The sequence below is a fragment of the Mesoplodon bidens genome (assembly GCF_964165515.1).
Source record: "Mesoplodon bidens genome assembly, chromosome: 2".
Taxonomy (NCBI): Eukaryota; Metazoa; Chordata; class Mammalia; order Artiodactyla; family Ziphiidae; genus Mesoplodon; species Mesoplodon bidens.
The window spans coordinates 60,462,341-60,486,473 of NC_138177.1; the positions used below are offsets into that span (position 1 = coordinate 60,462,341).

General features: G+C 36.1%; 1 protein-coding gene across 8 annotated transcripts in view; it reads left to right on the top strand.

The window, feature by feature from the left end:
- Positions 1-24,133, top strand: part of SDCCAG8 (SHH signaling and ciliogenesis regulator SDCCAG8) — a 265,435-nt gene that overhangs the window by 76,022 nt on the left and 165,280 nt on the right. For all 8 annotated transcript variants that reach the window (XR_014013754.1, XM_081216415.1, XM_081216416.1 and 5 more), the window contains 3 exons: positions 6,342-6,494; positions 13,618-13,752; positions 16,604-16,720. Coding sequence is in view for 7 of the 8 variants with exons in the window: in XM_081216415.1 (XP_081072541.1) it covers positions 6,342-6,494; positions 13,618-13,752; positions 16,604-16,720 (405 nt within the window). In the remaining variant the exon portion in view is untranslated. The remainder of the gene's footprint in view (positions 1-6,341; positions 6,495-13,617; positions 13,753-16,603; positions 16,721-24,133) is intronic.

Here is a 24,133-nt window from a genome sequence, read left to right on the forward strand (position 1 = left end):
TCATTCTATGAGGGGCAACTCAGATGGCAGTCTTCCCAGAAGTTTTCCCCAGCACCTTCTTGTTTGAATTAATCTCTTCCTTCTCTGTATTCCTAGTGAGCTGTGTATAATTTTTGTGGCTGTTTACATAGCCCTCTTCACGAAAAGACCTTAAAAACCAGGTCTGTGACATCTATCATTGTATTCTTCACATGGCCGTTTACATATTAATTGTACAATAAATGTTGTTGAACTGAAGTAGTTAATTATTTGCTTTAAATATGAGTATGAATTTTTGTAATTAGTGCTTTTAAAATCTTAATGGTTAAGAACTAGAAAGGCTGTTGTGTATTGTAAATCTGTTTTTCACTGAGTTAGTAATAATTCAAGGATTGATTTCTAAGCAGTTTACAAAATGCAGTGCAAGTCTGGTAGTTTTTATCTCTAAGGTATGTTAAAACATATTAGGGGAGAAAATATTTGCAAGCGAAGCAACTGACAAAGGATTAATCTCCGAAATATACAAGCAGCTCATGCAGTCAATATCAAAAAAACAACCCAATCCAAAAATGAGCAGAAGACATAAATAGACATTTCTCCAAAGAAGATATACAGATTGTCAACAAACACATGAAAAGATGCTCGACATCACTAATCATTAGAGAAATGCAAATCAAAACCAAAATGAGGACTTCCCTGGTGGCGCAGTGGTTGAGAGTCCGCCTGCTGATGCAGGGGACACGGGTTCGCACCCCGGTCCGGGAGGATCCCACATGCTGCGGAGCGGCTGGGCCCATGAACTATGGCTGCTGAGCCTGCGCGTCGGGAGCCTGTGCTCCACAACGGGAGAGGCCACGGCAGTGAGAGGCCCGCATACTGCAACAAAACAAAACAAAAAAAAGACACAATGAGGTATCATCTCACACTGGTCAGAATGTCCATCATCAAAAAATCTACAAACAATAAATGCTGGAGAGGGTGTGGAGAAAAGAGAACCCTCCTGCACTGTTGGTGGGAATGTAAATTGATACAGCCACTATGGAGAACAGTATAGAGGTTCCTTAAAAAACTAAAAATACAACTACCATATGACCCAGCAATCCCACTACTGGGCACATACCCTGAGAAAACCATAATTCAAAAAGAGACACGGGGCTTCCCTCGTGGTGCAGTGGTTGGGAGTCCGCCTGCCAATGCAGGGGATGCGGGTTTGTGCCCCGGTCCGGGAGGATCTCACATGCCACAGAGCGGCTGGGCCTGTGAGCCATGGCCATTGAGCCTGTGCGTCCGGAGCTTGTGCTCTGCAACAGGAGGGGCCATGGCAGTGAGAGGCCCACATACCGCAAAAAAAAAAAAAAAGAGAGAGAGACATGTACCACCATGTTCATTGCCGCACTATTTACGATAGGGCATGGAAGCAACCTAAATGTCCATCGACAGATGAATGGATAAAGAAGATGTGGCAGATACATACAGTGGAATATTACTCAGAAGTAAAAAGAAACAAAATTGAGTTATTTGTAGTGACGTGGATGGACCTACAGTCTGTCATAAAGAGTGAAGTAAGTCAGAAAGAGAAAAACAAATACCATATTCTAACGTGTATATATGGAATCTAGAAGAATGGTACTGATGAACCTAATAGCAGGACAGGAATAAAGACACAGATGTAGAGAATGGACTTGAGGACGCCACGGGGGAAGGGGAAGCTGGGACAAAGTGAAAGAGTAGCGTTGACATATATACACTACCAGATGTAAAATGGATAGCTAGTGGGAAGCTGCTGCATAGCACAAGGAGATCAGCTCCGTGCTTTGTGACGACCTAGACGGGTAGGAGAGGGAGGGTGGGAGGGAGGCTCAAGAGGGAGGGGATATCGGGATATATGTATACATATAGCTGATTCACTTTGTTGTACAGCAGAAACTAATACAACATTGTAGCAATTATACTCCAATAAAGATGTATAAAAAAAAAGTATTAGGAATTTTGCTTTCTGAGGTTAAAAAGTGAAACAGCATACATATTTTAATTTTAAAACCAACTACTTTATTACTGAGTTATGAAATGGTTACTTTCTTCTTATAGTTCTTTAACATTTGTTGCCATCTAGTGTTCTATTTTGCATATTGCATGCTAAATAAATAGAAGCAATTACATTATATTACATTAATATTGTATTATATCATGTCATATCATATTCAGTCCTCCCTCTTTATTGATGGGGGATTGGTTCCAGGACAGAAATCTGTGACTGGTTGAAACCTTGGATGCAGAAACTGTGAATACAGAACCTGCAGATAAGGACAGACTATATATACTTTTACAGTGCAATGAAAACACCTGAGAATTTTATCAGAAAATGAATCTATAACATGAGAAAATTATAATGCCATGCATGGATTCAGTTGTGTAACTTCTTTGGATCAAATCCCTATTCTGCCACTTTCTATGTCTGTGCTCTTGGGCAAGTTACTTAATGTCTCACAGCCTCAGTTTCATCAACAGAGTGATAAAAGCCACTTAAAATTCAGTGAGAGAGTTAAATAAATTAATCCATGTAAGCCATTTAAGAAAGTATATGGCACACAGTAAGTGATCAATAAATGTTTTTGTTTTTCTTTGAAATTTTTGAGTCATTACAACTGGGAATAATTTTAAAAGGGAGAAAAAATTAACCTGGGAATAAATGAAGGTAGAAAAGTAGAGGTTTTTGCAGTGATGTTTGGTAAAGCTACAAGATAAAAAGGTTAACTAGGCCTTAGACCTGCCTGCCTCTATTGGAAGGGAAATTGTCGGCTTTGGCATGATGTTCCCCTGAGCATATCTATAATGAGATAATCCTCTAAAGAGATTTTTTTTTTTTTTTTTTGCGGTATGCGGGCCTCTCACTGCTGTGGCCTCTCCCGTTGCGGAGCAGAGGCTCCGGATGCGCAGGCTCAGCGGCCGTGGCTCACGGGGCCCAGCCGCTCCGTGGCATGTGGGATCCTCCTGGACTGGGGCACGAACCCGTTTCCCCTGCATCGGCAGGCGGACTCTCAACCACTGCGCCACCAGGGAAGCCCTAAAGAAATATTTTTTAAAAAATACCAACCCAGAAGGTTGAATAAATGTCCCCCCAAACTTTTTTTTCCTTTTTAAGTATTCAAATTATTGTTTTCCTTAGACTGCAGCGGAATCAGAAAGGCAAGAATTAGAAACCCGAAGTAAAAGGAAAATCAGAAAAGCCTTGAGCATTTGATTGCAAGCACAAATGTAGAATATAATGTTTCTTGATATGTACACTATCTTCTACAAGACAAAAACAAATTATAAATATCTTGAAAATGGGAGATAGGGATAGACTGACTGATAGGTTCCTAGTAAGGACGAGCTTACAAATTAATAATGAGTAGTTTGCATTATTTGTAAATTAAATGCCTAAAACATGTTGAAAATCATTTTTATGTTGTGGGCTATATTTCATAAAAATGAAAGCATTTTCATAAATTTTTAAGTTTATGTTCATAAGTATGGACTCTACTATTCCTCATAATTCTTTAATCCTATAATCATGAATTCCTTTATCACAAGGATATCTAGGAACCTAACACTAGCACTTGGGAAGGACTTTTATATTTCCTAAAAGAGTTTCCCTATTTTAAGAATTGAGTTGACTAGGTACAAATTTATTTTGGAAAATGTTTTGACTCCATTGAGATAGTAGTGCATACTTTTTGGTTTAATAAAACTAGGACTGGGAATATCAAGTCCAATAAATTATGTTTTGAAAAATGTGTTACTGTGGCCAACAAAGAATGACCACAAATTTCCCAGAAGAGAAAAGACCCTTTGAAGACTGAGTCTACTGGAGGGTGAGGGTTGTGTAAATCCCCAACTCCCCAAGACCTACAGCCATTTCCACCAAGAAAGGGATTGTGCTCAGGGAAAGGAAGGAGCCACGACCTTGGGAACTACTAGGAGAAATGGCAGCCGCAGATCCCAAACTAACTTGGTCTCCTGTGAAGATCCATCAGTTAATTGGGTTGGCCAAACATCTTACAGAAAAACCCAAACAAACTTTTTGGTCAATAGTCTTTGAGGATTCAGTTATATGCCTTTACTGAATGATTATATGGAGTATAATCAGGGAGTACTGAGTCATCTGGGATTCTGAAAACTAGGAGAGTGAGTCTTAGAATTAAAAGACAAAGCTTTAATGGAAAGAATGTATAAATATTTATTTGGTAAACCCAAATCTTGTATATGAGGACCATTGTAAGATTAAATGACTTTTCTAATTCCAAATGTTATGTAATATTTTCTTCATTGTGACCAGACATATATATTAAAATCAAAATAAATAAAAGCAAAAGCTATTTTATATGGAATCATTGGCTACAAACTGAGAGTGATCAATATCCAGTTTTTAACCTAATATTTTTATTCAGTGTTTCGTTACTGCTTTCATACTCACCATCACCTCTCAGTGGTGGCTACTCCTCATAGAATGCCATCCATGAAACCAAGGCTTCAGCAGCGGTTTTGTTTAAGTGATTTACAACTTCTCACTTGTGCTTTTTGTTTATATCATCTTAGCATTAGGCCTCTTACCTGTCAGGATCATTTACTGTTCCTTGTTCTTGAATTGATTGAATTCTTTGAATTGACTCTTTAGTTGCTCTTCATGTTAACCTGATCTTCAGCAGTTCCTTCCACTGTTCGTATACCTAATAAGGTTGATTCCTGAGTTTTTATTCAATGAAAAACCTTCTGATTAAATATATTAGTTTATAGTCCATAATCATTTTAGTCTTTCATGATATTCATATATCAGTGAACATTATGAACATTTTTATTAGGTTCATAAAAATATTTTACACAAGAGCAATTGTGTTCTGAAGTGCAAAAATCTCTAATTCATAGTATTTCAAGCTCCAAGGGTTTAAATTATAGAAAAATGATGCTTTTCCATTTCTTTTAAAATCTAATGTAAAATTTTATTTTCCAGACATTTTCAACTAGAATTGGACTTGGGACTAACTCCCTAGGAGAATCTTTTTTTCAGGCATTTTATTCGCTTATCAGTAAATCCGGGACAGTTGCATTTTATCTTCATTTTTTATGCCTAGGAGTGTGGAACATTTCCAGAAGAGTTTGAAAGAAATTAGGGTTTAATGCTCTCATGATAAAAAGAAGAAAATTCACATATCCTAAATATTTATTGTCTATATTTATTATAGCTTTCACCAGAGGGAAGCATAGCAATGCATAGAGCTTACAGTGCTTACTGAGACTGCTTTCATCTCCATTAACAACAACTGTGACTATCAAATTATAATTACATAGTATATAAGTCATATGAGACTTGAGTTTCTCTCAATTCAGGGGAACACATAGAGGTTGAGTGAGGAGGATATGATAAGGAGCCACTGGGATGAGACTAAGACACCATAGTATGACTCAGATTCTCTATGTCAAGCACCTTAATTTTATTTTTTTCTTGAGATTTTGAATTTAGTTTATTATTGTATAATAAACTGTGTTATGTATAATATATGTGTTATGCATGTATGTATAATATATGTGTTATGCATAACGATATTGTAAATATAGCCAAAAGGAAGTTAGAGAGAATTTACTTCTGGAAATTCAGAGTGGGAAATTTAAACTAAAGGACAATTATCGACTTTTAAATTGCCAGAAATGAAATATAACACTTCTCATTTTACAAAACTAGGTAGTAAATGCTATTTCGAGTCTTTCCTTATCTAAACTTGATTATTACCTAATTTTTACTTTAGTTATGTGTGTAAGGAGAGTGAACCAAATCTTATCTTACTTCTATTTAAGGAAACTCAGTTATTATATAATGTTAAACAATAAATGCCTGTATTAATGATAAATACATCTCATCTTAAAATTTTGATCTGTTTATCATTTAAAGTACAAATAATTTTTAACCATGTCCAGATGAAAAATAAGTTAAATTAGATACTTATATATTTCTTGTAGTATAAATATGATATATAATTGAAAATACTAGAACACTTGGTTTTTCTGATCCCCTTTTATAAAATTCAGACTCCTCTGTGGCCCTTATCAAGGTTTGTTACCTGAATTTTCTTAGTTGATTAGTTAATATAGCCTTAATTGTGCAAACTGAAATATGTGAATAAATACATTTGAATACATATAACATTTGAATACATGTAACATATGAATCAGTAAGTGGTGTTGACAAAGAAATATAAAAATATTCTTTACTTTGACTTTACAGTGAGTTGTAACTATTTTAAATAGAATCAAAGCTTAATTGTCTCATTTCCCTCTTATTTCTTCTAAATTCTAAGGTCCCATTTCACTCTGTCTTATTCTGGCAGGCTTTAATCCAGTGCAAACAGTTGAAGAATGAACTGGAGAGGCAGACAGAGCGACTTGAGAAAGAACTCTCATCTCAGCAAGAAAAAAGAGCCTTTGAGAAAGAGATGATGAAAAGAGAAATAACAAAAGAAAGAGAGGACATGGGCTTAAAGGTATTTAAAGGGTTCAATTTGTTATCGACATTGCAGAAGAAATGTTTGTGGTGATGTAATTGATGAGTCTACAGGCTGCAATTCTTGAATGATCTTTATTTAAAAAATGTTTTTAATATCTTTATTGAAGTATAATTGCTTTACAATGTTGTGTTAGTTTCTGTTGTACAACAAAGTGAATCAGCTATAAGTATACATATATCCCCATATCACCTCCCTCTTGAGCCTCCCTCGAATGATCTTACATGTTTAAACCATTTAAGTAGTCAAGTTGCTTATAACTTAGAGTTCATAAAAATTTTCTATTCTTCAATGTGTTTCTCAATAAAAGTTATATTATCTGACCTTTCCAAAGAAAATAATCAATTAGATTTCATGATAGGAAAATGTGAAATTTACTCTAATCCTGCCATTCTGTTTGATTCCCTTTCTGTTTGTCAGAGGAGAGCAGGTGCTCTGCAGATACCCAGATTTTATTTCAAGTTTGGTTAAATCAAGGAGAGATGACTCCCCCATTTCATCCCCCACTCCTAAATTAGCCCTTAAGAAGGTAAAACACTTGTAAGAAACCAAGTAACCAAAAAAAAAAAAAAATGATGATATACTCTGTACAAAATACATGAAGGTACGGTATAGAGTACCATGAGAATGTGTAACAGGCAAATATAACTTAGTCTAGGCAGTCATGGAAGACTTTCCTAAGAAAGAGGTTTTGCAAATGAGGCTCAAAAGAGTTGAGTAGGAGTGGTCAGGTGAAGAGTTGAGGGGAAGAGTTTCAGACCCAGGAAAACAACACTCCCAAGGCTCTGAAGCTAGAAAGCATCATACTTTCTAGGAATTTAGAGAGGGCTCAGGTGACTGGAGCATAGGAAGTAAGGGCCAGAGTAGTGGAAGATGAGTTTGGAGAAGTATGCAAGGACCAAATCATGAATGGTCTTAAAATCCATGTCAAAGGTTTTAAATGTTATCCAAAAGTGAAGGGAAACCATTGAATGGCAGTAAATTGGGCAGTGTCATGATCCCATTTATATTTGAGAAAAATCATCTGTCAATAGATTTGAAGGAGGACCAGAATAAACCCCTGGAGATCAGGTGGGAGGTAATTATAGTAGTCTAGATGGGAAGTGTTGGTATCTAAGACACATTTTTCAAGGACTATTTCAGATCACTTTATTCCCCTCAAATTCTCTACCATACCACCTCTCCCCTCATTCTCAGCAGAGAGCCTTACTTCCCTAACAAAGAAAGTTGACAGCCATTAGATGGTAATCACCTTATTTATCCCCCCCCACCTCTGCCTAAAGTAAAATTTCACCTGTACTGCAGCCGTGTCAGAATGGGAGTGGCTTAATCCTAATCCTTTCCTCTTGCTCTGAATCCCATCCTCTTCCACCACCTCAGGGACCTATTTCCATTAGTTCTCCACTCTCTTCTGAATCTTCAACCTTTGTCCTTCACTATAGCCTTTTCCTTATCACCAGGAAAATAGTCTCAAATTTCTCTCACCTGTTGAAAGAAACAATCTTTCTTCTAATCCAGTCATTCTCAATCTTGGCTACACAGAAGTTCCAAAACTCTCATTGCCCAATCTGCATCCCAAACAAATTATGGGGGAATATCTGAGGGTAGGATCTAGGGGTCAGTATTTTAAAAAATTGTCCAGGTGATTCCAATGTGCGGCCAAGGCTGGAAGCCACCTTAGTAGTTCCATATCCCTCCTTACTCTTCCCCTTAATAATCAAGTTTCTTGAAAGATTTGTCCATACATGTTATCTTCATTTTCTTACTGCTCATTCACTCTTCAGCACACTACATTTCAGCTTCTGTGCCCATAGCCAATGAAATTACCATTGCTGTGTTCACCAGAGACCTCCTTGTGCTATTTTTAGTGAATATTTTTTCGTTCTTATTCTCCTTAAAAGGTTCTGTTTCTTTGATTTCTCTGAATCATATTCTTGATTTGGGAGAATGATGATGTGTGCCTTTTAGGTTACTCTGAGTTTAAGCTGCCTTTGAGATAATGAAGGAGACACATCCAGAAAGCACCTTGATAGGAGGTTCTAGAGTTTAGCAGAGAGCTTTAAATTTAGGTGTGTTTAGCACTACTGTGGCTTTAATTTCATGTATATGCTGTTGATTCCTAAATCTTTAGGTCTCTAGTGAGCTTCCAAACCAGCTGCACTTCCCATCTTCCCTCTCATAGTAGAACCACTCTTCATTCATCCATTTGCCCAACTCAGAAATCTTGCTGTCATCCTTGTTTCCTCCTTCTCCCTCACCCTGTACATCAAGTCACCAAGTTCTAGAGTTTCAAGCCCTTACCGATTTTACATTGCCCTGTCTCTCCATCCCACTGCTCTCCATATCTCACCCTTGGGTGATTCCTACAGCCCCAAGTGGTAGAAGCCCCTTGCTTCTAGCCTCACCTCCTTATCTGTTCTCTTACCCAAAGATCCAAGGATGATCTTTCTAAAATGAACATGTCAGTATGTCAGTCTCTTGCTTTAAAATCCTTCTTGTCTCTCTATAACCCCTTGGATAAAATTTAGGATCTTTTACTATAGCATAAAGATTGTACATTTTTTCCCTCTCTTTGGTTCTCCAGTCTCATCTCCCTTCTCTTTTCTTCCTTGTATTACCACCATACTGATCTACTTGCACTTCCTCAAATGTGCACACATGCCAGTCTGCCATACTATTTTTTCATTTCAGGATTTTGCAGGGCTTTTCCCCTCCCCACACCCCCCACCTCACCCCCATTGCCTAGAGGAATCTTCCTCTGGCCTCTCTGACTGATCCTTCAGAGTTCTCGATACCACCTCTTCTCACAGTCTCCCAATGATAAATTTTTGGGAGCCCCTCCTATGGGCTTCTATAACTCAATTTATTGCAAAGTCTTATTGAATTATCTCCCCTAATTTACTATGATTCCCTTGCATATATGGTTTGTTAACATCCTTATTGCCTTATTGCCACATTCCTCCCACATAAAATGTGTTCAGTATATATTTATTGAATGAATACAAGGGGAATAAAAAAGGGAAGGAAGAAGTCCCCATGCCATTGGAAAGGCATGACTAAAATACTGAGAGTTCAGAGGATCAGAACAGATTTCTGTCTGCAAGAGATCACGGAACACTTGGTGGAGAAGGTGGCATTTTAACTGAGCTTCAAAAAAACAGGCAGGATTTAGAAATGCAGAGTGTGAGGCAGATGTACCAACATGAGTAAGGTATGGAGGGAGGTAAAGTTGCAAGCTGAGCTTTGAGAGAGAGAGAATGAATGGCGTCAAGAGCAAAGACCAGCTACCGTTCATGCCTAGGAGACTTTTTTTCTGGGTTGTTTAGTGGGAACTTTTGCCTTGCTGAGTAGTTCTACTATGTAAAAATATGTTGATGAGAATTCCTGATAAGAAGAAATAAAGGAAGTCTGAACTGTGCCAGGGAATATTCCAGGTGCTTTTTGTATAACTTTCTTAAACTGATAATTTTTCATGAATGAAAATGGCAACAGAAATACAATGCATTTCTTTTTTTTATTTATTCATTTATTTATTTTTGGCTGCATTGGGTCTTCATTGCTGCACGTGGGCTTTCTCTACTTGTGGCGAGCGGGGGCTACTCTTTGTTGCGGTGCGTGGGCTTCTCACTGGCACTTCTCAAATGCCTTCTCTTGTTGCAGAGCACAGGCTCTAGGCACGTGGGCTTCAGTAGTTGTGGCACAGGGGCTCAGTAGTTGTGGCTCGCGGGCTCTAGAGTGCCGGCTCAGTAGTTATGGCTCATGGGCTTAGTTGCTCCGTGGCATGTGGGATATTCCCCCACCAGGGATTGAACCCATGTCCCCTGCACTGGCAGGCAGATTCTTAACCACTGTGCCACCAGGGAAGTCCTACAATGCATTTCTGAGTCTGAGTCCTTTTTTTCTTTTTGCCTCCATTAAGCCTTATTTGACATTTAATCTGAAGATCCTGCCCTAAATAAAGATGTATGAATAAAGAGCTGGAAGTGATCCTAGCACTGAAGCAAGTACTCTCACAGAAAGTGGCAGAAAGAAGCTCTGAAGTAAAAGGATTTAGTGTTGAATCCAATTTGACCTTTATGTGACCTTGAACAATTCATTTAACCTCTCCAAATTTCAGAGTAGTAGATCCTTGGTTGATCTACTCAAGGAATTGATAGGATTAAATGAGATAATGTTTTGAAAGTACCTAATATAATACCTGGCTTAGGTTAGACCATTTAACAAATTTTAGCTTGTGGCTATTATTCTTACTCTAGTGAAAGAGAGAATTAACTCTATTGGGTAGATTTCTTGGACCTTTGTGTTAGTAAAAGCAGACAAATTTTAATATAAAGTCCAGCTTTACTTTTTATTAGCTTGAATGAACTTGGGAACATTACTTTTCATTTTTTCAACTGAAAGTTAATCCAATACATTCCTTTCCAAAGGGAATTAAAAGAGAAAATTATCACACTGCCTAGCACAGGAAGTTAATTTAATAGTGAGTCTGAACAATTAATCATAACGTAAGTTCTCATGGTTAGTGCTGGAGCAGGTGTCCCTGCTTTCCTAGTGGTAGGAATGCTCGTGAGACTTGTAGATTTTCTTTCTTTCTTTTTATTATTTTTCTTCTTTCCTTTCTTCTTACTGCTTAAAAATTTCATTCGTGTGGGAAACTCTAGGAGAGCAGATGCCTTCTACCTAGACAGATTTTGAATCATTCCCCCATGAACAGTACTTGCTGTGAGTTTGCCTGTTGGCATCAGTAATAGTCTTTGGTTGCACTACACCACTAAGTTAGTTCGTTCAATCAGTCCTTCACCTATTTATTGAATGCCCCCTGTGGTATGTGAATTTTCTCAGTTGGTTCCCTTGAAAATAGCCCATTGCTAGAATCCTTAATTCTTGTACCTTTTTAATGAGGAATGCCACTTTATACCACGTTCAGTACACTAGGGACTGCTTTAGTGTAGAGATTTCTATCAAGCTCTCCCATCCTGGGTGTCCTTGTCTCTTGCTTGCCCCTGTCAAAGTTTAAAGGACTTATGTGATGTCAACACCCTGGACATCCAGCAGTGTTGCAGCTGTCTGTGTTACTTCTGCCCCTGCAACAGATGTGGATGGAGAAGCTCCTGCAGTGTAATGTTGACTTCCAGATGGTGGGCATGGAGAAAAAGAAGGTGTGACAACAGGAGGGGAGGCCTTGAGAAGTGGGTGACAGAAGGGAGCAGACAGGTAGTGGGCAGAGGAATGAAGTGATGGGTGGCAGAGGGAAGGAATCATATGGAAGGTGTATGATTTGTTACATGCTATAGAAACTGACTCAGAATTTACCATTAGCAAAATAAATTTCTGCCCATTTACTTCAAAAAAACCACACAATATTAATATGTTTACCATAGATCCACATAAATAAGTAATATATGGTTTTTAGTAGCTGGTAATTAAAGTTTGTTATTGTTGTATGGTTCCAGAAAAGCTATAATTACATATTCATAATATGCTTACTCATGAACTTGAATTTTTAAATTAAGAAAATTCAATTAATATTTTTGATTTGTTACATTTAACCTCTTTTGACCTTTAATTTTTGTTTCAGATTGTAATCTGCATAAGGATAGTTTGTAGCTTGGTATTAGTAAAAGTAATTTTATGTGCAAATTAGATTTGTAGCCAATCTCTTGATGAAAGAAGGACATGTAAACAGCCATAAGTTACATGTACAATTCTCCACAATCCCCAGGAATGTTAATTAATACATCTACCGTCTAAATTAGAAAATAGCTACTAGGGCTCATTATTTTCAAGTTGTCAATTTTAATTAGTTGACAAAGGTAATCTTGATTTTTATTACAAAATTTTAGTTATTGATTTCAGTTGTAAAACTGAATTCACACCCATGTTAGTGTACAATGACAGATTTTAAATATTATTTCAAATTTGTCATCAGTTTGTATTTTAGCTGATTAAAAACTGATAGCTATCCCATATGTTTTGATCTGGGGCAAGGTAGCATTTCTTCATCACTTTAAAACTGCTAATACAAATGAGAAATTAATAGCCTAGAAAAGTTTGACCTACTGGAGCAGAGTAAAATGTAATTGCAAACCAAAAACTATAAAGATTAAATCTGGGCCTCCCTGGTGGCGCAGTGGTTGAGAGTCCGCCTGCCGATGCAGGGGATACGGGTTCGTGCCCCGGTCCGGGAGGATCCCATATGCCGCGGAGCGGCTGGGCCCGTGAGCCATGGCCGCTGAGCCTGCGCGTCCGGAGCCTGTGCTCCGCAACGGGAGAGGCCACAACAGTGAGAGGCCCGCATACCGCAAAAAAAAAAAAAAAAAAAAAAAGATTAAATCTAAGGTCTAGAAAACATGTCTGACCCTGGGAAGAAAAACTAAGAACCTGATATCCATATAGTCCCTCAGAAAAGCCATTTATTCTAATGATTCATTCATTCATCAAACATTAAATGCTCTTGAGGAACTTCTAGTCTAATGAGGAAACAGACAACTAAAAACAGTGTGATGTGTCAAGTACTGTGCATGTAAATAATTTTAGTTGAGAAATAATATATCAAGAAAATTTGAAATATATTTTAACATGGAGGATAAATTCAGCACCTTTATTTTGTGTCTACCATAGTACAAAATTACTAAAATACTAAGTGTTTTTTAAAAATACTATTTTATATTCTTATTGAATTTTTCAGATATTGGGCATATCTTTATAAGGTGGTTAGAAATTCTTAAAGGACATAAAACTTTGGTATTCTTACAGGGTTAGTATAGCATATGGAAGTTTCTTAATAAATATCTGCTGATTGATTCTATTTTTAATATTTAAAAAGCATGGTGACTATAGTTAACAGTACTGTACTGTGTATTTGAAAGTTGCTAGGAGAGCAAATCTTAAAAGTTCTCACCACCAGAAAAAAAAGAAAATTACGTGAGGTGATAGTCAAGGGTGATGAATTGAGAATGCAGAGCAATGGAGATACCCAATCCACAGAGAAATGACTTACAGAGAGAGCCCAGCGGCCATGCTGAGACTCTACTAATTCAAGATATTTAAAATATTTTTGTCAAATGACATTATCATTTAGGACTTTTATTTCCTCGTACAGACGTTGACCCTATCTGAGAGTATTGCCCAACTGGAGACTCAGGTGGAAAAGATTACAAGAGAGAAAATTTCGGCTGTTAATCAACTAGAGGAAGTTCAAAACCAGCTTGCTTCCCGGGAAATGGATGTCACAAAGGTACAAAGAGAGATTTTAGTTGACTAATTACTTAAATATTTTAGTTGAAAATTTTTTCGTAGTGTAAAAAGCTCAAAAAGAAGTCTGGAGTATAAAAAATTTTGTTATTTCAAGATAATAAAGGTCCACATAATGGTCATTCAGCAAACATTTACTTATTATCAGCAGGCCCTTTTCTGGGTGCTGCAAATACAAAGATGAATTAGACGCAAATAACGTCCTCAAAGAGTTTAAGGATTAAGTTGCTGAGACACACTTGTAAATAAACAAGTTTTATTACTTTAATTATTGAATATCTGATAAAACTTGTACATCTGAATTAGTCAACTAGGAGTAATTTTTTGCATAAGTTTGATCTTCACAATAATACTAAAAGACATGTATTTATTTATAACATGAAAAGTGTGCTTAACATAATTCTCCATCTCTCATTCCTTTCAGACCTGTTCTCTAAAATCACGACTCTAATACTACAACTTCTTATTCTGTTGGTCCTTAAATTTATACTTTACACTGTGGTATCACCGTGTCTGCACTATGGGCATCACAAACTTGTGAACCAAGAACTAAAATGCTTAATGGTCTTAACTGGCTAAGGTACATGTTTAAGAAACACTAGAAGTCTGTGTAGATTTCAGTAATCATTGCTTTAAAACTAAGTAACAAAATATGGACATGCATGATGTAATAAATTAAATCAATTTATTTTTCATCAATACATACACAGATAATTTTATTAAAATGCATACCCATTTCATGCTGCATTTTACTTCTCAACATATTTTCCTAAATTTGGACACATTTGTAATGCCATTATTGTTTTATAACTCAGTAATTTAAATTAACTTTAATATATATTAGGAAAGGAAGCCTATTTTTTCTCTTTTTTCCTTGAATTTATATAGTTCTTCATTTGCTTTCTAAAATTTAAGCTAGCTAATGTAGAAGCTTAAAATATCCTATTTGCCAACATAATTGATGTTTGTGTGGAGGTAGGGGTAGAAGTAAGGGAACTGGTGCAGAGAGATGGAAATGGTTAACCTGGATTGATAGGTGAAAGCTATGATGAGGATTTTCAGTTCATTATAAAGGAGAACTTTCTGTTGAAATATGATACAGTAAAGAATGATTACTTGTCTTTAGAACTGTCCAAAAGGACTCAAGCATCAGAGGAGTGCCTTAAGACTGCTTCCAACCCTGGGATAATATAATTCTAGTTAAATTTAATTTATTCATTTATTTTAGATGAAATTTAAGTGTTACAGATAAACTTAGCAAATGCATTTTAAACTGAAATTAGTGAGGCAAGGAAACTTTAAAAATAAAATTAAGGGGTACAGTCATTTTAAACAGGACCTAATGCTTAGATATTTATTATGTATAGTAATTTTGTACTGGTGTTGGGTTTTAAACACCATGGTTGTATAACTGTTATGTTCTGGTATTATAATTGGGGTCTTTAAATTTTATTCCTATATGTAAATCAAATAGATTGGAATAGTGAAGAAAGTCAGTTAAGGCTCCTCTAATTTTTTTCTGTAATTCTTAATTTTTAAATTTTATTTAGCTTTAGTAACTTTTTGTGAATTACTAATATTTTTGAAAGGGGAAGGATCACCTCTTACACACTGAAGGTATTTGAATTACAATTTGTAGTAATTTTATTCTTTTTTAGCTTTTTGAGGGTCACTGGGGAGAAGCTTAACTGACTTTTTTTTCTGTCTTGTCACTATAATTTTTGAACACAGATTCGTTTATTTTTAACGTATATTTATTTGAACATAGGAAATACATATAGGTTTTATAAGATTCTAATACTTCAATAATGATGAAACTAATTTCTAAAATTCTAATGATCATTTCTGGAGAACTACCAAAATTGTGAAGTCTCAAACAGGTATAGCCATTAGATGATACATGATTTTTAAAAATTTGTATTTGTAACTTAGAAGCTGACTTAGCAGATGTGTGTATTACTTGATCTCTCTACAAGTTCTCAGTTATCTCAAAAGTTCATAACTTCTTTATTTAGATTTATCTACTAATTGTATTTTCCAAATGTATATATCTGTCTGTATGCCCTGGATTGAAAAAAAAAGATTATATAAAGAATGATACACAATTTTAAGATACTGAGTGTGTTTATTATTTAACAATATGTTAAAGTCATTTCACTTACATGTATATTTTCCTTTTATGTTGAATGCATAGCTATTTTAAAAGCAGAGTGGGCTTAGTCGCAGTCTATGACTTTTAACTTTCTTAATTTAAATATATAGTATTGTGCATGGTAAGATTGTCATAATCTGCAAAGCCTACGGTAAATACCGGCTGGGTAATACTCTACTCCTAAATATTGATAATATAGTCTATTAGCAGAGAGAAAAATACCTTTATAAATTTCCTTAAATAAAAGCCTAACTGATAAAGAGTTTAAAGGAAAGTTTTTAATATAGAGTATCTATATAACCATGACAATTTGAGTGAATAATGACATAGCTTAATATTTTAATTAATAATTTTACCTAGTTAAAAGCAAGATGATAGTGCATTTTAGATGATAATATGCAATTGAAACTATTATTTTACATGAAAAATCTTGTATATATCACTTAAATTCCCTGGTTATGCATTTCTTTATCTGTCATTTGAAATTGTAAGACTCAATAACATCTGATATTGCCTCCACATCTTAACAGAATATATTGAATATGCTAATAGAAAATGCCATTCTTAGAAAAGTTCTATTGTATTTTATTTATATGACCTCTAGGGGGCACCAAAAGATCTAATTGCAGGCCTTGCCTGGTAAATTCCAGCAGCTATTGATCTAGTTTTTATAATCTAACAGGTGTGTGGAGAAATGCGCTATCAATTGAATAAAACCAAAATGGAGAAGGATGAGGCAGAAAAGGAGCACAGAGAGTACAGAACAAAAACTAAAAGGGATCTTGAAATTAAAGATCAGGTAAGATTTGATACAAGCGTAACTGCAGCAATTAAAGACATAACTAATGTTTTTTTCTGAAATGTTTGTGGTTTTAGTCCTAAGTCATTCATTTCTATTATATTGTTTCTAACTAATGGAGTGATCCAATTTATACTGTTAAAAGAATTTCATCTACAGTTGCCTAAAATTATCACCTTTCACATGAAATTGTGAGAATACAACTGCATGCATATGAAATTACAATCTGACAGGTCATAAATATACATTTGGATATGTGTATCTATTACTTACAAAAGTAAAAGAAAATGTTCTAATGTTCATTTTGAACCTAAAATATATGTACATAAAGTTCTTTAAAGATGCCAACTTGCATCCAATTTTAAGTGAAAAAGTTTAAAATTTGTGAGATGAGATGAGTTGATATGTAAATATGTCAATCAAATTGATCGTTGGCAGAGTGAAACCAGTTTAAACTAAGATAACCATGAATACGTTTGCTCAGGAAACCTAAATACAGTAAAATTGGAAATGTTAGGAAAAAAACTGCTCCTTACTTCAATTTCAGTTTGAACAGATGTTTTACATTATATCTTTGTTGAGATCATGTAGATACTTCAATTTTAATTGACAACATGGATAAAGTTTTTAGAGAGGCAGTTCTAATAGGCTGACTTTTGATTTTCTAATTTTGTTATAGTACAAAACATTAAACACTTTCATTCTTTTTATTCAGTGAAAGCAGGTTGAGAAATCTATTCAATTAAAATAAGACTGAGTCCTCAGTGTCATTATTTTAAAGAAATCACTATGGTTTAAAAGTGGGTAGTCCTAAATAAATTTTTTTGAAATATATTTCTAGTTCAACACTTTTTACCGTATTTTCCAACATATCTCCCTTTCAACCCAATCAGCTCTTCTATGCAAATGATGCAAAGACAATTGGGAAAAGTATTGAAAATGAAAGTGATAATGAAATTTAGTACAAAAAGTTTTTCAAGTTGTAGCTGAAATCCCTGGCATTAAATTAAAATCTAAATAACCAAAATCAAATTATGCTTTTGTATCACTATATTCAAAGTGTTCTAACGAGTTTTAAATTTTCAGAAGAATTTTCCTTGTTAACATGTACAAATAATGAAACTGTTGATATTTCATTCCATCCAGTTGGGGGCGTGCCTGATAGTGGAATTAAAAATCCTTTCTATCAGGAACTGAAGATCTAGGATTACTAACCAACACAGAACTTTCCTTTTATGATATATTATACAACTTTTTAAAAAAGGTATCATATTGGCATGCTCACTAGCATTATTATATACCTTTTCTGTTATTCTGTAGCATCTGCCAGCATAACATTTTGGACTAACTGGAAAAATACAGTAAGGAAGAGTCTCTGAGTTATTTAAAAATTACATTTTAATATTCTAGAGAGAGAACACTATAGGAATAATAAGATTATAATATCCCTTGTAAATGAATAATGTGTGTAGAAGTATTTGTAATATTTGTCTTTTAGTGCTATATCTCATTTTAATTAATCACTAATGAGGTGGAGGCTAAAGTTGCAGGATTATAAAAGGAGCAGTTTTCATTTGTAAATATTTCCTGCTAAATAGTGAAACATTGACAGTTTTTATAATGATTTTAGTATTATTTTTAGATAGAGATGTGCCTGTTGAGGACGTCAGAGATGTGATGTGCTTATTACTATTTTTTCTTGGACATAATTTGAGGAAATCTTATAGGTACTCCTTGTAACTATTTTGTATTGAATAGACAGTTTAAAAAAAAAAGAAAGTAGTGGCGTCTCATTCCATTGATGATCTGGAGTAGCAAAGCAGCAATTGTTCTTTGGTCTTTCAGCCATGACCTGACCTTCTGTCTTTATGACTGAAGAGCTACTTTGCTTGGCCACCATCTGCACTCAAGAGAGAAATTTACATTTAACTTTTAAAAGCTGGGCATGTTGAGTGTTTATCTGAAGTACCTATAAAGTGTATTTTACTTTTAAAGTATTACATATCGTGCAATTCAGAATAACAAGAAGGCTATCTCTATGTTTACAAAAAAGGGGGTTCCTTGTAATATAGTCATTTTATTTATATTTTTGTTAATCTGGCTTCTTACATTTTTAAAGTAGATGGGAATCTGTCAGATTGGAATGTGGTGAGAACAAGAGCTTTTTGATGTATACAAAATAGGGCAAATGGTTGACCACCCAAATCATTTTCCTTGTGACCCAAGCCTTGACTCTGGCATAATTAGAAGGAAAGGTTAGGAGAGTAACAATGGCAATCTCTTCCTCCCATTTTCTCCTTTTCTTTTTTTTTTTATTGTGTTAGGAACTGATGGGCAGATTATCCTTCCCATCAACTCCTTTGTATCTCTTCAGTTTAGAGAGCTCCTGTCAGCCTCAGAGGATGCTTCTCGCACTAAAAAAAAAAAAAAAAAAAGACATTTGGTATGAAGGAGAATGAAAAATCTGTGCCCTGATTTTTATCAGAAACTTTTTGTAGACAACAGTTATACACACACACGCACTCCATTATGGAAATTTAAAGACATATATGAAGATAAAGAGACTATTATAATGAATTCCCACATCTCCATCACCTAGGCTCGTCATTTTGCCAATCCTATTCCATCTACCTCACAATTTTTTCTCTCCTTCATCTTCACCTTCATTGTCATCTTCATCTTCTTTGTCATCCTTTTCTTCTCCATCTTCTCTTCCTCTTCCTCTTCTGTCTTCCCTCTCTTCTGCTTTTACTGAAGTATGTAAAGCAGATCTCAGACATTGTGTTATTACCCAGAAATGCTTCAGTGTGCATCTACGAAGGATTTTTTTCACAATCACTGTCATCATCATACCTAAAAATATGAATAATTCTTTAATATCCTATAATGCCCAACCCATATTCAAATACCATCTCTACAGTGTTTGTTTTACAGTTAGTTTATTCAAATCAGGGAAACCTGTGTTTTTGTATGTTAGAATGTTATGGTATTATCTTCTTTAATAGGAAATAAAGGGAAATCTTAGAAACATTTCAACTTTCTTTGTTGTTATCAATAAATTTCATGCATAATGTTTTGATTGTGCTTTATATTTATAAGGTACCTCCTCACCATTCTAAGGAAATGAGTTAATCCTGTAGCAAACTGTCTGAAGGAAATGGCTACCTTGCAGCAACCCCAATCATCATATTCTGAAAGGAGCCCCTTAGTCTGAAATCCAAAATACATAATTAATTTCAGAGCCTTACATTTAAGATTTAGGAAGGCTGCAGGAAACCTGTTATTACCCTGATGGTATGAAGGTTAGCTGACTCTGAAATGAGTGATGCATAAGTGGAATTTTCTTTATTAGCTTCCATTTCGGTAGATGAGTCTCAGAAGATGATTCTTTACTGCCCCTAATCTTTGATCAGGGCCTAGTACCAAATGAAAACACAAGGCCCTTTGTTCAAAAAGCAGGAAAAAAGTGATGTTAAAGGTACTGAATTACAAAACGTTTTCCTTTCTCCTGCAGGCAGCCTCTCCTCTCTCTCTCTCTCCCCCTCTCCCCTTCTCCCTCTTCCTCCCTCCCTCCCTCTGAATGTCATGGTGTTTTTATTTGCTATTTAATGTTGGACTCCCTCCAGCACAGGGATATTCATGTTGCGGGGAATGCAGACCCCCATAGGTGCCCCATGACTGGATGTACAGATGAATCCATGGTTTCTAGGTTCTCCATGTCACTAGCCACAGAACCTATACACCATGCCCCGGTGGGGAGGGGAGAGAGTCAGTCTTCTCCCAAGGTGGTCAGCTGGGCAGGCCCCTAGAGACTGCAGCCTCCACACAGGGAGACACTTGGTAGAGGGGTCAGGGTGGGAAGAGACTCCATGCTGGGTCCGTTGACTGTGCTGTAGTGCTGCCAGGCGGGAGGAGGGATAGTCAACTCCGTGTCCTACCCTCAGGCGATAGGGGTGTACACACTCAACCCAACCTTTCCCAGGCTCACATCCAGGCTCCCGCCAGAGGTAAAGGATAACGGCAGAACGAATGCCTCCCCCTAACACTGCCATGACCTGGTCCCACCCAACATGGAGAGCAGCAAGGTCCCAAGGCAGGGGCCAGGAAGAGGAAGCTGGAAGGTAACAAGTGTCCAAGAAGTGCCCCAGGGCTGCCATGAGTCAGTGGAGAGACAAGACCACAGATGTGAGTGGGGCTTCCACTGTACCATCAGACTTCACCTATAAAACACAAATTCTAATATAAAATCATTAAGAATCTTAAGACATTGACCACAGAGCATTAAACTGCAAGTTCAGGGCCCTTCTAAACACAGGGCCCTGTATGAGCACACTGATCACATGCCCATGAAGCCACCATGGCTATGGGGATAGGCAGACGGAGATTTGATGCACTAATGCACACATATATACTCCTACTTACATATGCAGATATGAGTGCATGTTTAACATGCGCAGGTGTCCTGTATCTGTAAAAGAAGGCTGGCCAGCTACAGAGTATGGGCCAAATCTGACCTGCAGTCTGTTTTTACAAATAAAGTTGTAGTAGAGCTCAGCGACACTCAGTTGTTGATGTATTGTCTATGGTTCTTTCCTGCTACAAAGGCAGAGTTGAGAAGTTGTGGCAGAGACCCCATAGCCCACCATGACTGAAATACTATCTGAGCCTTTAGAGAAAAAGCTTGCCAACCCCTGCCCTGAGTATAAAGATAAAACTTTGTTTCCCCTGCCCTGCTAGAGTGTGGAGTTTTGAGATTGAAGACTTATCAATCTTAAATTATAACTTAATGGTTTTAGAGTGTTTTGAAATACAGACAACGTGCCTGATCCCTGGTCTCTTAATCATCTAATGGCATCAGCAGGTGAGTATATGATTGGTTATAGTCTTATTATCTTATTATTAGTGGCACATGGCTTAAAAACTGGCTTGGATGAGAAAACACATATACATAAATAAATTGTTTTATATTACAACATTTTTAGGTTGGTTCAATTTCTTTCAGAGATAAAAAGACTTTCTTATCAGTATTGTGTAAGTTATAACTTTGGAGTTGTGGCTAATACTGAGTAGGAAATGTTGAAGTTCAAAATTACCTGAAGGGGGTAATCAAAGCAAATATTTAAGGCTAGAGCACATATACAAAAGAAATAGATCAGAAAATTTTGGCTAGAAAATGAGCACAAAAAAAGGTTTGAGTGTTGCTCGTACCTACAGCAGTATGACTCCACAGTTTAATGCTGACATTAAAAAATGTGTACTGTATCAACACAGGAGTTATTTCCTAAGTTCAGTTGAATGAATTACATTGTTGGGAGTAGTACCGCTATTTTGTATGGCTTTGTGTAAATATGAGAGGAAGCCCAACACGTCCTAAAGGTTAAGTCCTACGTAAGGCCAGAGAAATAAAAGTAATAAAGAAAAGTTGAAGAATTGTACCTTTCTACTTAGAGAAGACTAAAGCATTGCTTCACTATCTTTAAGGACGACAGATAATTTCAAGGAGAAAGTTAAACACCTGTTCTCAATCTTTAGTATGGAAAGAATAAGAACAAAGAGATTTAATCACAGCAACTGGAAATCACAGCAGCCTGAAATAACTTTCTGACAGTAAGAAGATTGAAATAGATTGCTACAACAGGCCATGGAACTTTCTTCCCTGAAATTTTTAGTTTTAAACGGTAGCAGTAATATGCTTTACCTAAAGACCCAACTAATGGACCTCTGAGGTCCATTGTCTTTTATTTGATTCTGGAAACATCCTAGGAGTATTTCACTGTATGTGTTAAACTGGCTAGTAGTGATATTTGTCTTTTCTACTCGTAATTTAGCAACTACAGATTAAAGAAAAATCCCATTCGTCTCTGTTCTCTCTTATGTATCTGTAATGCTGTATACTCTCCTCAGAAGGCTTTTGGGGAATATATTGAGATAATGGATGGCTTCTGAGAGCTAGACTTCAGAAACTATCCAACTACCACCTGCAGTCTCACTTCTATCTCTAAAAAATGACTGGGATTGGGCCACTTGGGCATGCCGTTAGTACATGTAATCACTTGGTCCTGGTGATGACAGAGTTGCTCTCCAGTGTTCTTCACACCGTCTTTCAGTGCTGGAGGCTTAGCACATTCGTTTCCCTGCTCCTCACTCAGACCACAGCCATTCGAGAGGGCTTGGCCTGCCCAGACCAGAGCACTAGGCACTGTGGGGTGATAACTAGAAGACCAAGGTCCTGCCCTTAGGGGGTTTATATTCTAGTTTAAGAGACAGAGTACACATTTGAACATGCGTTAAAAATACTTGCAAAGTAGCATATCGACAAGTGCAAATTAATGTAGTGTGAACTTCATGCTGGCTACAGCCCATAAGAGGGAGAATCTGGTTCCATGTGTGTGATGCAATAAAGCTTTTTATTTTTTTTTAAATAGCATCTTCCCTAAGTATGCCCTAAAGCATTGTTCATCATACTTAGATAAATTTGTGTTCTTATCACAAGCTAACCAAGAATTCTGAGAAAATTCTTCACCCTGGCATATATCTAATAAATCAGCTTCTTTTGTTCTTGTGCTGTGTGATGCTTGAATGGAACAAATAGGATTACGTAAATACTTTAAAATATCTCCATTTTTTAAAATGTTATCAACTTATTATTTTTCTAAAACACCATATAAAGTTAGTTTCTCCATTTAAGATTATAATTATGTTTGTGAGGTCAGAAAAATAGCAGTAAAAAATTGAGTTTGATTTTTTTGAACAAAGAAACAGTTCCAAATCAATCCAGTGAATAATACCAAGTTGCAGATCCTTGGGGCATTTAGCATTAGTAACTTTAATAATGATTTGGGCCATGGTTTTAGGTGGCAGTATATGTATATCTCATTCATAAAACCACTATGGAAATTCATATGTTCAAAAAAGTCATTTGATTTTCCAGCGAAGATGATAATGCTATTCACCATAATAATATATTTTTTAAAAAATCAAATATGCACAGAAACAATATATATGAAAGTAGCAATATAGGGCTATTTAGAGATAAGGGCACAAATAAGAAACAAAACAAGCCCTTTTAGAAATAATACGCCTTATGGGATAAATATTTAGAAATAAATGTGTGCCTTTGGATAGGAATATAAAACTGTAAAGTGAAGTCAAGAAATATTTGTGTGTTTTAAGGAAGTCATAAGATTCATCAACTATTGGTCCTAAAGAAATACAGTTTTTGCCGTGTTTCAATTTCAGTGGATGATTCATATTTTGGTCCTTAAAAAATTTGTGCATGCTTATTTTGACCTTAAAAGTTGACCCAGCCTTCTAACCTTACAGGTTATCTTCTCTGATTACCAAGTCTGCAATTCTGGTGACTACCAGGTGGCAGCAGTTCTTTGAATATGTTTCCATGCAGGCCGGCAAACT